Below are 15,000 nucleotides of genomic sequence, written 5' to 3' on the forward strand. Positions count from 1 at the left end.
TCAGGTTCAGCAGATCTTAGTTGATATTGTAAAAGAGATTAACATTCATAGAGGAGACCCAAGGCCAAGATCATTTTGCTGAAAGTTAGTTTTTCATTTCCAAAGATGACAGTTAGTAGTGCAATAAATTTCAGTAACTTTTAAAGTATTGGTTTCATTTGATGTATTTGTTTATCCAGAAGTAAAGGTACTTTGATATGTCATTTTTAAAATGTTATGTATTCTAATTACTCTACATGAAGTAATCTGTGAATTACCTTGTCTCAGATTTAAAACCCGAAACACTTACAAACGGCACCTGAGGACTCGGCATGGCAAGCTGTTGACAACCCAAGGAGCAATCATCATCCTCTCCCAAGAGGAAGCCGACCGCATGAAGAAGACCCAGGGACGCAAACCTCGTAGACCACGACAGCCACTCCAGATTATTAGTCCAGAGGCAGCTGCACAGATGGAAGAGGAGCAGATATGGACGGATTTTGAAGAGGGAGAACGGGAAGAAGAGGAAGAGGAGGAAGATGACGAGGAGGAGGAGGAGGAAGAGGAGGAGGAAGCATCTCAGTTAGAAAACGCACACAAAAGGAAGGAAATTCCCAAAGGGAGTCCATCAAATATATCGTCAGGTTTAGTGTCTACTGTTGGAGTACAACAAATTGCCAATGGCAAAACGGGGCTGTTCATCAGACCCAAAAAAATTAGTGTAAGTAAAAGTAAGGGCAAAACTAATATTGAAAAGGAGAAGATTGCAGATCAGTCTGCTGAGATGAAGGTAGAGATTCAAACAAATGAAGCCAGTTTTGTGGAAGAGGAGAGAGTAGAGGAAGAAGTTGTAACAGAAGAAGTAAACATGGATGATTTACGTACATATGTCTTCCAGCCACCTCCTGAACATAACACTTTGCCAAAAGTGAATATAAGGTCAACTTGGAATACCATAAACATTGATTTAAAAGATCTGGAGAAAGCAACGGAAAATGTTGTAACAGAAACCATTCCTGAAAATGAGAGTGAGGTGGCAGGCTTTGAAAATAGCCAGGTCATTGCCCAAGTGCCAGAGCAGGCCATGAACCAGGCCTCAGAGGAGTGCACTGATTTTACAAGTGATAATGTTTTACCAGAAGAAGTAATCACCATATGTGCTGGAGAAGAAAATACTGGGGATGGTATTCCAACAGCAGGCAGTCAGACCAGTGGTGGTACACAGGGAGGTAAACCACCAGATTGGTTCACTGTTAAGAAACCGTTGAAATGCTATGGTCGACCAAGCTACAGTATTTTAGAACCAAATTCAAGTGTATTTTCAGCAGGTGGCCCCACGTCTGGCACAAACAAAGCAAATCCCCAGACCAGTCCCAGTGGCCGGTGGGTATACCTGGTGGAGTACATTCAGGGTCAAGATGGAAGGCTTGCAAAGGTGTACCGGGGAAGTGCTTCTCTCGTTAATAGAAATAACCAGAATTTAGGTGTGGAAGTTCCTGCCAGTTCTAGCGGTAATGTGACGATACGAGCACCTGTAAATAGAGATAATGCAAAAGTTGCTGTTATGTCTAGCACTGTTACCAGTACACCTCCAGCTGTTTGTATATCCAACTCTGTTGTGAAAACATCAGGTAAATTAGTTATGCAAACAGGAAATGGAGAGTATGGGAAGTCGTCCAGCACTGCAGGTTCCTCCACTGTTCCTTCCCATATTCTGTCCAAACCTAATAACCAGAGTACTCATGGACAAGATGCCAATGATAGAGTGGTTATTAATAAACAGGTTGTGAACAATGTTGTAGTCAACAACCACATTGTAAAGAATGGTAGTATAGTCAGTGTTAGTTGTGGAGAACATAGCCAGATGCCACTCAGCTGTTCCCCACAGCCAGTTGTTTTAGCAGCAGGACCAGTATCTTCAGATTCAAGCTCAAGTGAAGACCATCTCAGGTCACAGGGTCACCAAATTTTGTCAACTCACAATCTTGCAGGGAAATCACAAGATATGCTTGCCACAGAGACCAAGTGTCAAGAAGTTACACATCACGCTTTTAATGGAAACCAAAAAAATCAGGTCTTTGAAGGTCACTCAGTTGATCATCTTGTTACAGTTGATAATGAGGTTTTGCTGGAGAATGTTGAGATCATAGAAAGCATGGATCCAGGCACAGCTGTGAATGTAACCGTTACTGGAATAATTGAAAGTAATAGCATTGATGAAGAAGAGTTGCCAGTTGAATACAATACAAAATCACAAATGCAGGTACCAAGGAGGACTGACCTGTCACCATCATCAAGTGTCTCAAATACTTCGAGAGTTAAAGTGGAAGAAGTTAGGCATGGGGAATCCCGTTTGGTGGAAGCACGTGGTGAAATGATGGATAATTTCCTAAATCCGCATTCAGTGAATCAGAGTGAGTGTAAGGTGCCAAGCTCACCTGATAGTAGAACATCTGCACAGTCAAGTAAGATGTTAGATACACCTCAGTCTTCATCAGAACAGGTGTCATCTGTTCATGGGATAAACAGTATTGCAACAATGTCTTCATCTGCTCTCATGCCTGCTGCTGTACAAATCTGATTGCCATTTTCTTATGATCAATAAGTTCCACAATAACTAACACCAGCCTATAAATTCTGTTACCATAGTCATTGCAGTAGTACTTAAGTTACTAACTTTAGTTTTGTTTACCAAGACTAAGTATAATCAGTAGACAAATATTTATCATACTGCTTATAATATATGCTTTAACTATACTTTATATTTTTATATGAGCCGACAAGGTTTATATGTGTCTGTATATTTCTATGTTTACATGCTGTGTAAGTAGATAAAACAGGGCCCTGTGCCTTATTATACATAGTAACTTCTCTGTTCTGCATCTGTCTGAATGGGATTACATCAGACTTGTTTAGGCCTGGTGAGGAAACTACTTTGACATAGTACTGTGTCCTACAACATGCAAAGATATCTGTGTAATTCATTGGTTATGGGATTAGGGTGAAAGTGGTGCAGTATCTGATCTGATCAATGGAAATTTTAGAGAATTATAATTATACCTATATGACTTCATTTTGTGTTATTTCACTTGAAAAGTGAAATCACAAAACTAATGCCATGCAGCAATTCTTTCAATAAGTTCCTTGCTTTGTCTAAGAGTTCCTTATATATAGGATTTGATATAAAAACAACCTGCTGTATGGCTCTTACACAGTGCATGACATTTGATATTATATAGTGATAATAGTGGCCTTAAGAAAATATAGTTTGTGATGAGGCAGCATGCTCTAGAAATTCAATAGAAGTAATTTGCTACTGTATTTTTAAGTTCAGTAAGAGTTCACTAAATCAGACCAAGATTCTAGTGACTTTTTCACTTGCAGCTGTCACATAGTCTCTCTACTAGATTTTAAGCCCATTTAGGGAGGTTATTGCATCTGCTTTTCAGGTTTAAGTGTTTACATTTATACTTTCCTAAATTTTTTTCCCAAAGAGAATTAGCATAGTAAACTTGTTAACATCACACCACTTTTTTTTTTTTTTTTTTCTGCTTCTCTACTATCTACTCTTTCTTGTTGGTCTTTCTTTTCCGAATAATGAAATGCCCAATGATGTCTTGGACGTCTTTTTTTTTTTTCTTTTTTTTTTTTTTTTTTTTTTTTTTTTTTTTTTTAATCTCATTTTCAAAGTTACTGTTGTAAAACTGAATGTTCAAGCATTTTCTGAATATGCATTAGGTACATTTTTTGTGATTTATATATTTGATATAGTGTAATTCCAACAATATATGACACTTATTTTTGATACCACAAATACCCTGGGACCAATATCCTATCATGGGTAGTAAAGCCAGGGGCATGAGAGCTTCCTGCCAGTTTTGTAAGATAAAGGATCCTTCAGAGAATCACATAACAAGTGCTTGTTAGATTTGATATGAAAATATTATTACGTCTTGTTATTTGGTTGTTCATTTTTTTTGTAATGATTTTGTACATAAAAGCTGTTAAATGAAAATCATGAAATTGGTTTTGTTTTCTTTGTAGAGGGCATTTTTGGCAAGGGCTGCATGTCTTCAGAGATCTAGGGATGACTAACTGCTTTAACTCTTGCTTTTAAATATTAAAGTGTAGTTCAGATAAGCATTGATATACAGTTTGCATCTCTTTACGTAGATCCACCCCACTATTTTTAATAGCTATGTGGTACCTGACCTGCTGTAGGTAAAATTATGCCATTTGTTTTCAGGTAGTAGTTATAGAATTTTGAGTTATTTTTCCTTATTTCCTTTTGTTTCAATGTTCTAAGTTTAGTATATGTACTATACTTCCATTCGGTTGTTTTTTGTTCTTTATTGTAACCAAAACATTAGGAATTCAGTCTGCACATGCCCCCTAAAAGTTTTCATTTTCTATATTTTTTTTTCTTTCTTTCTTTTCTTTTCCCCCTGTAGTTTCCTAATTTGTATTATTTTGAAACATTATGTGGTCAGTTTCTGTGTTAAGTGAAGTGGAGGGACAAAATTTCTAGTTATGAGCAAGTGCCTGTCATTGGCAATTATGATCCTTACCTGTTCAAAGGTGCCTTCTTACAGTGACCCTCCAGTTCATGTTTAAAAGATTTTCATGCACAATTTCATATGAAGTGCCTTTACAACAAATTATGTTTAAGAAAAGTGGAGTGTTTGGTTAATTGAAGTGATAAAGGTTTGGAATGCCAGGTTGTATGTGACCAAAGGTTAGAGTATGGGGGTTCCTTTTTTAAGGGAAAGGGTTAATTCATTCGGTTTATGAAATTGTTTGAATGCATTGCCTACTGCATATTAAAAAAAAAAAAAAAAATTATGATCTTGATTTATAAGATATAGAACCTGTGAGGAGGCAGTGTGCCGATTGTCAAATTAGCACTATTTCTCTCTTATGTTTTAGTGTTTCAGAAATAGTGTTCAAATATCCATGGCCTCTCCAGATGTACTTGCTGTTTAAATTGTATCTTGCTACTTTTCAGCTAAGAGTATTTGAATTACTGTGTGAAAGTAGACCTTTGACAAACTCCTTGGTTTTGAGTCCTATATTGGAGTAAAAAAGGACGGAAATCATATGATAGAAAAATATTGACTTCACTTTATAATATAGATACATGAAGTGCTGTTTGGAGACTGATTGCAGCCAAAAGAGAAAAAAATAACATTCAAATTTTGTTTAGTGAATATTCCTAGTTTTTTTTTTTTTTTTTTTTTATTAGATATAAAGATTTGGAGGGAATACCTTTCAAGAGTTGGTATGACTTAAACAGTGAATAGCTTAAGCTGTTTATTAAAAGGTACGTAAAAGCAATGGCATTTTTTGGTTGTTAGTCAAAATTTTGAGATTTTTTTTTTTTTTTTTTTAGAAGTTATTTTTATAGCCCTATTTCATATCCATAAGATAGTCTATGCATAATAAATGCATACAGATTTAAACATAAATACCATTAGTAATATGTTTTGTATACTTTTCAAGAATGTATAAACCTAAAAAGTCAAAATGATATAAGCTGAACATATAAATTGTGTATATATCAGTATGCACTGGTACGAAGGTTGTAATTAATGAACTGGAGCATGAAAACCATAACATGATATAAGTATTGTTGCAGATAGTTAGACATCCTAAATGCCTGAATGTTAGTCTTAAAACTGCTCTCAAGTGCCTTTACATGTTCAACAAATAGCACCTGAATTGAAATATTTTCAAGATTTTATAACTAAAAGAGATGGAAATTTGTTTTTGTTTTTTGTTTTAAAGAATGGTTTTGCGCAGATTGTATCAGTGCTATTTTCAGAGTAAGGGTCAGTATGAAGTACTTGTCTTATAGCAATAATAGATTGTGTACTATTATTTAAACATATATTCTTTTATACTTTAATAAACAGCAGTTAAATGTGGTGGTTTGATTTACTCCTAAATATCCAACTGATTTTTTTTTTCTGAAATGCTTTAAAGAAATTATTTACTATGATCATTTAGAAAGAAAAAAGAACATTTGTACACAAATTATTTATTAAATTTTTCCTTCATAGTCCTTATAGGATTTTTTTTAGATAATTAATGACAAAATCCCTTATAAAAACAGTAAGATATGGAAAATATTTTTTTCATGTAGAATCAATTTTTAGATGCAAAATAACTACACTTCTAGGTAGCTGATTCCACTTTCATTTGTCTTTCCCCCAATTCCATGATTATTGTCATTGTGGAGGGACATAGGAGAAAGGGACTGAGGATCAATGTTAGGATAACCCCGTTCCTTGGGCCTCAGCCTTTGGCTCAACTAATTTTGTATTGTCTTTTCTTCTCCCTCTTTCCTATTCCTTCTCTTCTCCCTTCTATACACTTCAGTGCAGGAGCCATGCTGAAAGGATGCAAGGCTAGCATGGTATTTCTCCTCAGGGGAACCCCAAAAAATAGACTTTCTCTTCACATATTTCAGGCTGACCATGGCTAATAATAAAGATTTTGTATCCTTAATAGAGGCATTAAGGCTTGATTCTTCATCAACTAGCCTTTCCAAATGTGACCTGATTTCCTGACCCCTGCCTCTCCTTTGATCATGGCTCCCCCTCCTTGATGCTTGCTGTCAACTCTACCCCTTCCGAATCATCCACCCAGCTCATTACTGAACCTTCAGAATACAACCCTTCATATCTCCGAACTTCCTCCACTCCATCTCCTCCTGCATAGTCTTTATTTTTTTACCCCTCCCCCCTTATTACTACTATTCATCCTCACTGTCTTCCTCGTCACAACATTACCTCACTCCATACCACTCCCTCTTCCCCCCACCTTCATCCTTCTAAGGGAGATCAGTTCTTTGAGATTCCTCATACAGCCCCTTATTCAGACAGTACCCTCCTCTTCCAGAAACCAGTAGGCGAAGTTTTCTTTCACAGTCGTTCCAGTTGTTTACTTGTCATAATTAATTCTGAGGCCAAAACTTGTGCATTATCTATCTTGACTACCTCAGTAGCAAACCTATCCTCCCTTAATACTTGTGCAAGAACTGATTCTATCTCCCCTGTTGATTGACCTGTCTACAATAAGGATTGATCAGACTGAAAATAACCTGCTTGCCTGCCTCGTTAACTATGATGCAGTAGCAGTACAGTGTTAACTTCCTCCTAGAGGTCTTTTCTTCTCCTTTCCTTTTCCTTCTCCTCTTCATCCCTTCTGTCCACTTATCCTACTCATTAACTAATTTTTACCCTTCTGAAGTTTATGTTGGTGGAATATCCTTCCCCATCAGTGTTGAAAATGTTAACATTTTAGCTTGCTTAAGCACTGATGCTTCACAAGTCACTATCCTCTATGTGCCCAACCTGGTCATGAGCATTCAAATTCCTCTGTACAGTCATGCACTTGTGCCAATTGCATTGGCTCCTATAATGCATTTTATAGAAGCTGCCCTGCTTACAAGCTTGAATCTGAGGTAGCACTTCTCAGATTCAAGCTAAGCTTCACTCTGTGAGGCCAAACAGGAAGCACAATGACAAGGTTTTCCTCTCATTACCTATTCTAATGCTGTCCTTTGCTCTGCTCCCCTCCCTCCTTCCCAAGATATCTCAGCATTTCCCCCAGTATCTCGTCCCTTTACCCCCTACCATCCTACTTCTACTCCCTCTCTACCAATCAAATCCTTTTTCCAGTCTAAATCCAATCTCTACCACACCTTTCTACTCACATTCCCTCTTTATTCAAAGTAATTGCCAGTATCCATCCTCCTGTTCCTCAAGTTCCCCCCTGCCCTCTTCCTCCCACTCTCTCCAAACACACCTCTTTTTCTCCATGTGGACCACCATCCTCTCTTCTTTTCCTATCATCCTTACCACTTGCACCTTGATGCTCACAACTGTGTCCTCCTTCCAATCCTTTCCCTCCTGACGTTCTTCCTGATAGTTTATCACTTTCATCTGTTTCCTTGTCTCATTCCTGTGATCATTCTCCTGCTGTGAAACCCCATTTATACCCTTATTACCCACTAATTGCTTTATAATATCTTTTACAATGTTCCTCTTCCTTCCTCAGATACATAAATACTATCCATTTGATCTAATCACCCTTCTCTTTTAACCCCCTTCCCCCTTTTACCCCCTGCCTTACTCCATTTGCTCCCCCACTTCAGTCATTTCACCACCATACTGTCCTATCTTTTAATGATGATTAAATCATTTTGCTCTTTTTGCCACAATACTTTACCATAGTGCTATATGACCACTTCTCTCAACTTTTCAATTACCTTTTCATATTTGGAGCCCATGTAAATACTATGGATCTGGCCGTTATATATTTTGTCAAAATGTCTAAGTTTGATCCTTTCCATTGTTAGTTTATTAGTTATGTTATTGGCTGATTTAACCACAATGAGATCATGCCTTGGATGCTTTGACCAGATGCAAGGCAGGTTATTACTGGTAAGTACAAGGAACTGTTTAGTTCTAATACCCATATTGGGGAAAAAACATATCAGTAAAGTTTTGGATAAATGTAGATTTGTGTTACAGAATAGTTTGAAGTTAAACACATGTATACATACTTCCCAGACAGTGAGCCAACATTTATTCCTTGCAGGTTAATCAAAAGACAATAGCACTATAGCTATACCCTAATAACCACCTCAAAACTAAATGATCACTGATTGGTGAAGAGTAAAGAGTGAGGACAATGGAAAACTTTTCAATGAAACTTTGCTTTCGTTCACAAAGCAAAGGACAATTCAGTTTAAAAACCTCCTATGAGAAAAGATGTTCAGAGAGACATTTACAGGTCTATTGTTTAAGAAAAGATTGTTAAGGCCTTTCTTATATCATCACTTTTTCAAACACATTATTTTTGATGTCTCTGGAGAGTCAGTGAAATTGCAAATTAACATGAAAACAAACATTAAACTGTTCAAGATACACTAAAGCTTTTTTTTCAATAGGGTACTGATAGCCCAGTTTCTCAAAACACTTTATTTACAGATAATTTGAAGTTAACATACATATATACACATTTCTTTAAACCACAGGTTTATGAAAGATTTTTGAGAATATTTTAACCAAATGCTGTCATAAATGTAAAACAAAAAGCTTTTAATGCAAACATATGTCAGCCTCATCACTTTTCATTTCTATGTTATTAATTATGCACTTAGAGTTTGTTCTGCATTTATACCAATAATTATAAATTTCCATATCTGTATCATGCCACCCTTCATATTCATACTCATCACATAAATAGGAGAAATAAGAAAGACTAAGAGAAAAGTCTAATTGATTTCTGTAATGCAAATCCCAAAAACTAAGACATAATGAACTTGTACATCTCATCTAGTATATGGGTAGAGACTTATCATACAGTGTAGTTCCTGCTTGTGTTTGGTAGATCAAGAGGCATAATTTGTCTACAGTAAAAAACAAAAACAAAAACAAAAACAAAAACAAAAACAACAATAATAATAATAATAATAATAATAATAATAATAATAATAATAATAATAATAATAATAATAATAATAATAATAATAATAATAATAATAATAATAATAATAATAATAATAATACAAAACTAAACACCACTTTGAGTGATGGAGGCTAGTTGTGCCAGCACTATAAGCCAGGCCTGGAAATCTGCTCACACTCATACACAAAGATAGGAAAATAAGTACCATTCTCTTGCATGTAATGAACTCTTAAAGACATACAGATAATAGATTCAGTTCAGCTAAAAGTGTACATTTTATTAGACTACTGAGAAAATGTAGTCTACACATTCTACAATTCAAGTATCACAGATAACAAAACTGTGTAAATATATTTGACAACAGCTTACAGGAATGTCACTGAAATTATGTAAAGGAACTGTGTACAGTTAAAATTTGTTTAAACACTTATTTACAATGCATTTTAACACTTTGGCAATGCTACAATAACCACTATTTCCTTAGTATCCTGTCTAATATATATGCCAAAACATTATCCATTTCTCTGAAGTAATTTCAACTGCTATCAATAGAGGTAACTTTTATTATAACTAACAGTTAAAGTAAGTCTAATAACAATTCGGGTTCCTATCTTATATCCATCAGCTTTCTTAGCACACTGGCCGGTAATGACCTGACATATGTCGCTGCCTCTGTTTTTGTTCCCGCAGGCGTTGAGCAGCTTCCTTCTTGCGTGCTATTTCCTCTTGTGTACACTTCATTTGCTGCGAATGTGATGGCTGAGAATTTGATGCTTCCCCATGCGAGTGCTGACTGCTATACTGAGCTATTATAAGAAGGAAAAATTAAATAACAATTAGATACAAGCCTCCACATTTTACCAGGAAAGAAGAGTAGGGGAAGAGGGTTATCTTGCTACTGTTTACTATAGCCCATGCTAAGTGAATTATGACTAAGTAAAAGCATAAAGTTCAGAAGGGTCATTGTGAGGACATTTTATACTGCTGCAAAAAAAAAAAACGTTCACATTCTTTATGAAGGCTAAAAACCACAGGGAGAAAACCTGAATCTGTAAGGTGGGTACTAGGTATTTGTGTGTGTTTGTGTGTGTGTTTGTGTGTGTGTTTGTGTGTGTGTGTGTGTGTGTGTGTGTGTGTGTGTGTGTGTGTGTGTGTGTGTGTGTGTGTGTGTGTGTGTGTGTGTGTGTGTGTGTGTGTGTGTGTGTGTGTGTGTGTGTGTGTGTGTGTGTGTGTGTTTGTGTTTGTGTTTGTGTTTGTGTTTGTGTTTGTGTTGTGTGTGTGTGTGTGTGTGTGTTTGTGTGTGTGTGTGTGTGTGTGTGTGTGTGTGTGTGTGTGTGTGTGTGTGTGTGTGTGTGTGTGTGTGTGTGTGTGTGACAGAAACTTACATTCAACTTCTTCTATAAATGTTAGAACATCATCTTCAAAGAAGTCATCATCCAAAATATCACTTGCTCCAAAATCATCCTGCACAGGAGTACAAGATTTAGGCACCGATGGAACATCATCTGTAAAGTATATTGATGTGTAAGTAAATGTTTCCCACTTTCTATTGCCCACCAAAAGATGCAACTCACTAACAGTGAAAAAAAACTTTCCCTATTACTGCCTTTCACTGAATCAAATCAATTCTCAATAAAATGAGATCAGCTTGCCTCACATAGTTACACAATTTAATTCAGATGACTAAAACAGAAAGTCTGAAATAATTTAACCATTTCAACAGCCTATAACAGGGACCTATAGGCAATATGACAATTTCAAAAGATGAAGACAAATTTGTACACAATATGAGTAATAAACAAAATGCACTTTCCTACATAGTGCAAAAAAAATAATGTTACTGGCAAAACTGCTACCAATGAAAAGCAATAATTTACTGATAACAGCTACTATAACTCTTGTGCAAGCAAAATTACATAATATGTGTAATTCTGATTATCTCCATAGCACATTATACAAACTGTATTCACTGACTGAAAAGCCCAATGTTACAAACTAAAACAAGGACCCCACACTCATATGTCTTGTCCCCTGTTCACTGTCTACTCCTCCAGAATTAAATTACACTAAGGTACTAACCCAAAAATCACCATGTTGGCTAACTTCTTTCCTCAAAAAAATATATGAATAAGTAAATCATAAACAAAAGAAAATCTTATGTTATTAGGGTCCCATGAAAAAACTAAGAACGTATTTCTTAAACTATTCTGTAATATCCTTCATATTCTCAATTTGACAACACCGCTACAAAATAAATCTATACAATAAACAAGAGGCATATACATTTCTATCCCTTGCTTCCAAATAAACAATATTAATCTAAAAATCTGCAAAATGAACAATGTAATTCCTATCTGCTTTGATCATGTCAAGAATAACTGTTAAGTTAGTCAATTTAAAAGAATGTAACTTTACCAAGTTCATAATATCATTACTCCCTTTTCAAGAGTGAGTGACAACTTACAACCACTGTGTGTCAACCCTCCTCATCTTACTCTGGGTAAAAATTTGTTTCCATTAGTCTATTTCCTGGTATGCAATGTTTTACCATCAATTTAGTTTACTGAGAGACAATCAAATAACATATAAATCTATTGCTAAACTACAGTCTAATAATACACAGTTTTACTCCTAACTACACATACCTAAGAGGAGAAACCTAAATTGCAACATTAAATATCCAACATAAATCATCCAAAAGAAATGTGGCACTCAAAATTTAAAAACTAGTCCTTGTTTTGTTTAACACTTAAAAGTAAAAAATCAGTCAGTCATAGCTCCTCACTCACCTTGACAAGTACTTCTCCCTCTGCCTGATGAAAATTTGAACTGAGGCCCTCTTGAATCCTCCCTTGCACTTTGTAGTGGTCTTGTCGTAGGTTTGGAAGAAGCACCTTTTATATTTCTAAACCCTGAAACATCATGTGTAGTGACACCATGCAAAGGTTTTGTAATGCCTAATGTGCTGACAGGTCCTACAGTCATTGGTTTGTGATGTTCTTGCTGATTTGCCATTTGTTTTTTACTAATACTTTGCTGGTTAAATTTCAACGAACAACCACTTTTCAAGTTCTCAAGTTTGCCAAGTGATGTTTTAGGGGCTATAGCTTGACTGGTTCCTTCATACAGCTGTTCTTCCTCCGGTAGTGTGCACAGTATGGCCTCAAAGAACTCATCATCTTCTTCAAATTCACGAGAAAGTTCAACACTGGCTGAACTGTTCACACGCCTGAAGGTTGAAGTCTGTTTTGTAGCTTTTGCCTGGGCGTCATCTGTCGAATGTGATCGTGAGAGTTGCCCTTTTGATGTCTGGGCTCTATCACTAAATTTCTCCTTGTTGCTTTCCTCATTCCTGAATAAGGGTCTTTTGGCTTGTATATTCCCATAGTCTTGGTTCATATACTTTGTTCCTTGTACTGTGGTTGAAGCAGAGTTTGAAACACTGCAAAACTTGTTCGTCAAGGGGGCTGTAACATTTACATTGTGTGTTCTTTCTGATAAATCTGATTTTGTTCCTACCATTGTACTTTCAGGCTTACTTGATATTCTCTGGTTAACACTAAAAGCATCATTATTTCTCTTACTAGAACTATTTTCCTCAAGATATGCATTACATTCACCATCACCAGTGCTTTCTTGCAGATGAGGTTTTACCCTGGGTTGGGCGGATGCTGCAGAGCTTAGAAGAAAAGAGCTCCGCACTCTTCTCTGAGGTGCATCCACTCTTACGGGAGACTTTCTTAGCTTGCCAACAACTGGACTTGTTTTTCCGGACTTGCTTTTTGTGCTTTCATTCATGCTATCACTGGAAGATTTACTGTTCCTGCCTGATACTTGGTTTTCATTAATATCTCTTCTGTTACCATCTGATGTCTGAACAAACTTTTCCTGTTCGTTTTTCTTGGCATACAACATATTATTTGCTCCACTGCCTTTATTGTATCTAGACAAAGCATCTGCATTTTTCACACTTTGCACTTGATCCCCTGAACAGTGCATTTCAAGATTCCTCTCTTTCACTCCCTTACCCATCACTGCTGTTTGACTAAGTACCACACCTTCATCCTCTGACACAGATGAAGTTTTTCTTATACCTGCAACGAAGTTTCTTTTTTCTGCATAGCTTTTACCACGTACATTTATCCCTACTCCCTTCACTTTGCTGCTCAGGGATTCAATTCCGAAAGTATCTGACTTAGCTTCTGATTTATAACTCTGCACCATAGCCTCTTCAACAGCCTGTGTTGACATTATCACAGAATCATTAAATAAGTCATCATCAAACACATCAGTAGACATATCTACAACATCTTTCACCGCATCTGTGACTGGCACATTTTCTTTCTCATTAGCTATCACATTCAATTTCTCTTTTGTAACGGAGTCACTGGCTTCACTGACACCACTGATATCACAGACTCCCATATTCAGGTCATCCCCCCAAAGCGAGTCTTCAAACGCATTTGCTGCACTTGTGTCTGAAGCAATGTCCCCCGCTTCCTCTTGCCGGACTATTTCGTGGACTTCAAATGGCTGAGAAGATTGATGGAGTACAGGCACTTCAGGTGGAGTGGATGGGGAGAGACCCAGCTCCTCAGATGGAGGGGAGCAAGAATCTCCATTGGGAATGAGCTTTTCTTCACCATCTGGTACTGTAGGTTCATTTACTGGTGATCTATTTGACTTGTGGCCTGTAATAAATAAAAAGGGATAAGTAAATGTGAAGCTTCAACCAGTGGCTTCGCTTCTCTTGCTCTCTTATGTGACATTTAATGCATATGATTCATTCTTTGACATTTAATCCAGAACAGGAGAATTTTTTCTATACTGATATGCTCTCCACCCTAATTTATTTTAACTTGGCAATCTCCAATCTAAGTATATTTTAACAAAAAATTAATCTACTATGAGTAAATGATTATCTATACCCAAACCTTTTGTGCTAAGTTGATTTAAAAGTTCATCCAACTGGGCAGTTGTATCCTTAGCTGATCTTGGCTGAGAACGCATTCGTGACCTTGGGAACAACATGCGGTGTGGTGCTGGAGCCACAAACGTTATGGGCGAGGACACAGTTACATCATTGTAATCTCCACCAGGCACTGCAGGAGAAAAGTTACATCACTTTCTAATGTGAACTACACAGCCTTAAATACAAATTGAAATAACAATCAGTGAATTAAAACAGAGAAAAAGGAGCAGAGGCTTTGCTCCCAACTCACTCCTTTTCAAGTCATCTTTGGAATATCCTGGGGAGTTGCAGTCCCACACCACCTCACATTCCTGCGTCCCACACAACTGACTGCTCATGAAGGGTGTGTCTGGGGAGTGCTGCTGATGATGATCCTGCTGATCCACTTTGCGTTCTTCATTCCTGCCCCCCACAGTATTCTAGAAAAGCAAATATGTGACTTGGCATTATTCTAATAAAATAAATATGTAGCTTGTTTTTCATTATTCTAGTAAAACAAAAATGTGATTTGTCATTATTCTAGTAGAGCAAATAATTGGCTCAGCACCACAAAAAATTCAGCATTATTAAAG

General features: G+C 36.7%; 2 protein-coding genes across 5 annotated transcripts in view; one reads left to right on the forward strand and one right to left on the reverse strand.

The window, feature by feature from the left end:
* LOC125037099 overlaps window positions 1-5,899 on the forward strand; it is a 16,505-nt gene extending 10,606 nt beyond the window's left edge. For all 4 annotated transcript variants that reach the window (XM_047630103.1, XM_047630112.1, XM_047630120.1 and 1 more), the window contains exon 11: window positions 268-5,899. In XM_047630103.1, coding sequence (XP_047486059.1) covers window positions 268-2,560 — 2,293 coding nt within the window. In that variant the 3' untranslated portion in view covers window positions 2,561-5,899. The remainder of the gene's footprint in view (window positions 1-267) is intronic.
* A 3,764-nt stretch (window positions 5,900-9,663) lies between these two features.
* LOC125033591 overlaps window positions 9,664-15,000 on the reverse strand; it is a 7,660-nt gene continuing 2,323 nt past the window's right edge. Inside the window, exons 4-8 of the mRNA XM_047625241.1 lie at window positions 14,679-14,847; window positions 14,391-14,558; window positions 12,246-14,147; window positions 10,842-10,961; window positions 9,664-10,262 (exon numbers count right to left, since the gene is read on the reverse strand). Coding sequence (XP_047481197.1) covers window positions 10,087-10,262; window positions 10,842-10,961; window positions 12,246-14,147; window positions 14,391-14,558; window positions 14,679-14,847 — 2,535 coding nt within the window. The 3' untranslated portion in view covers window positions 9,664-10,086. The remainder of the gene's footprint in view (window positions 10,263-10,841; window positions 10,962-12,245; window positions 14,148-14,390; window positions 14,559-14,678; window positions 14,848-15,000) is intronic.

Source organism: Penaeus chinensis, chromosome 2 (genome assembly GCF_019202785.1).
Source record: "Penaeus chinensis breed Huanghai No. 1 chromosome 2, ASM1920278v2, whole genome shotgun sequence".
In the NCBI taxonomy this organism is placed as follows: Eukaryota; Metazoa; Arthropoda; class Malacostraca; order Decapoda; family Penaeidae; genus Penaeus; species Penaeus chinensis.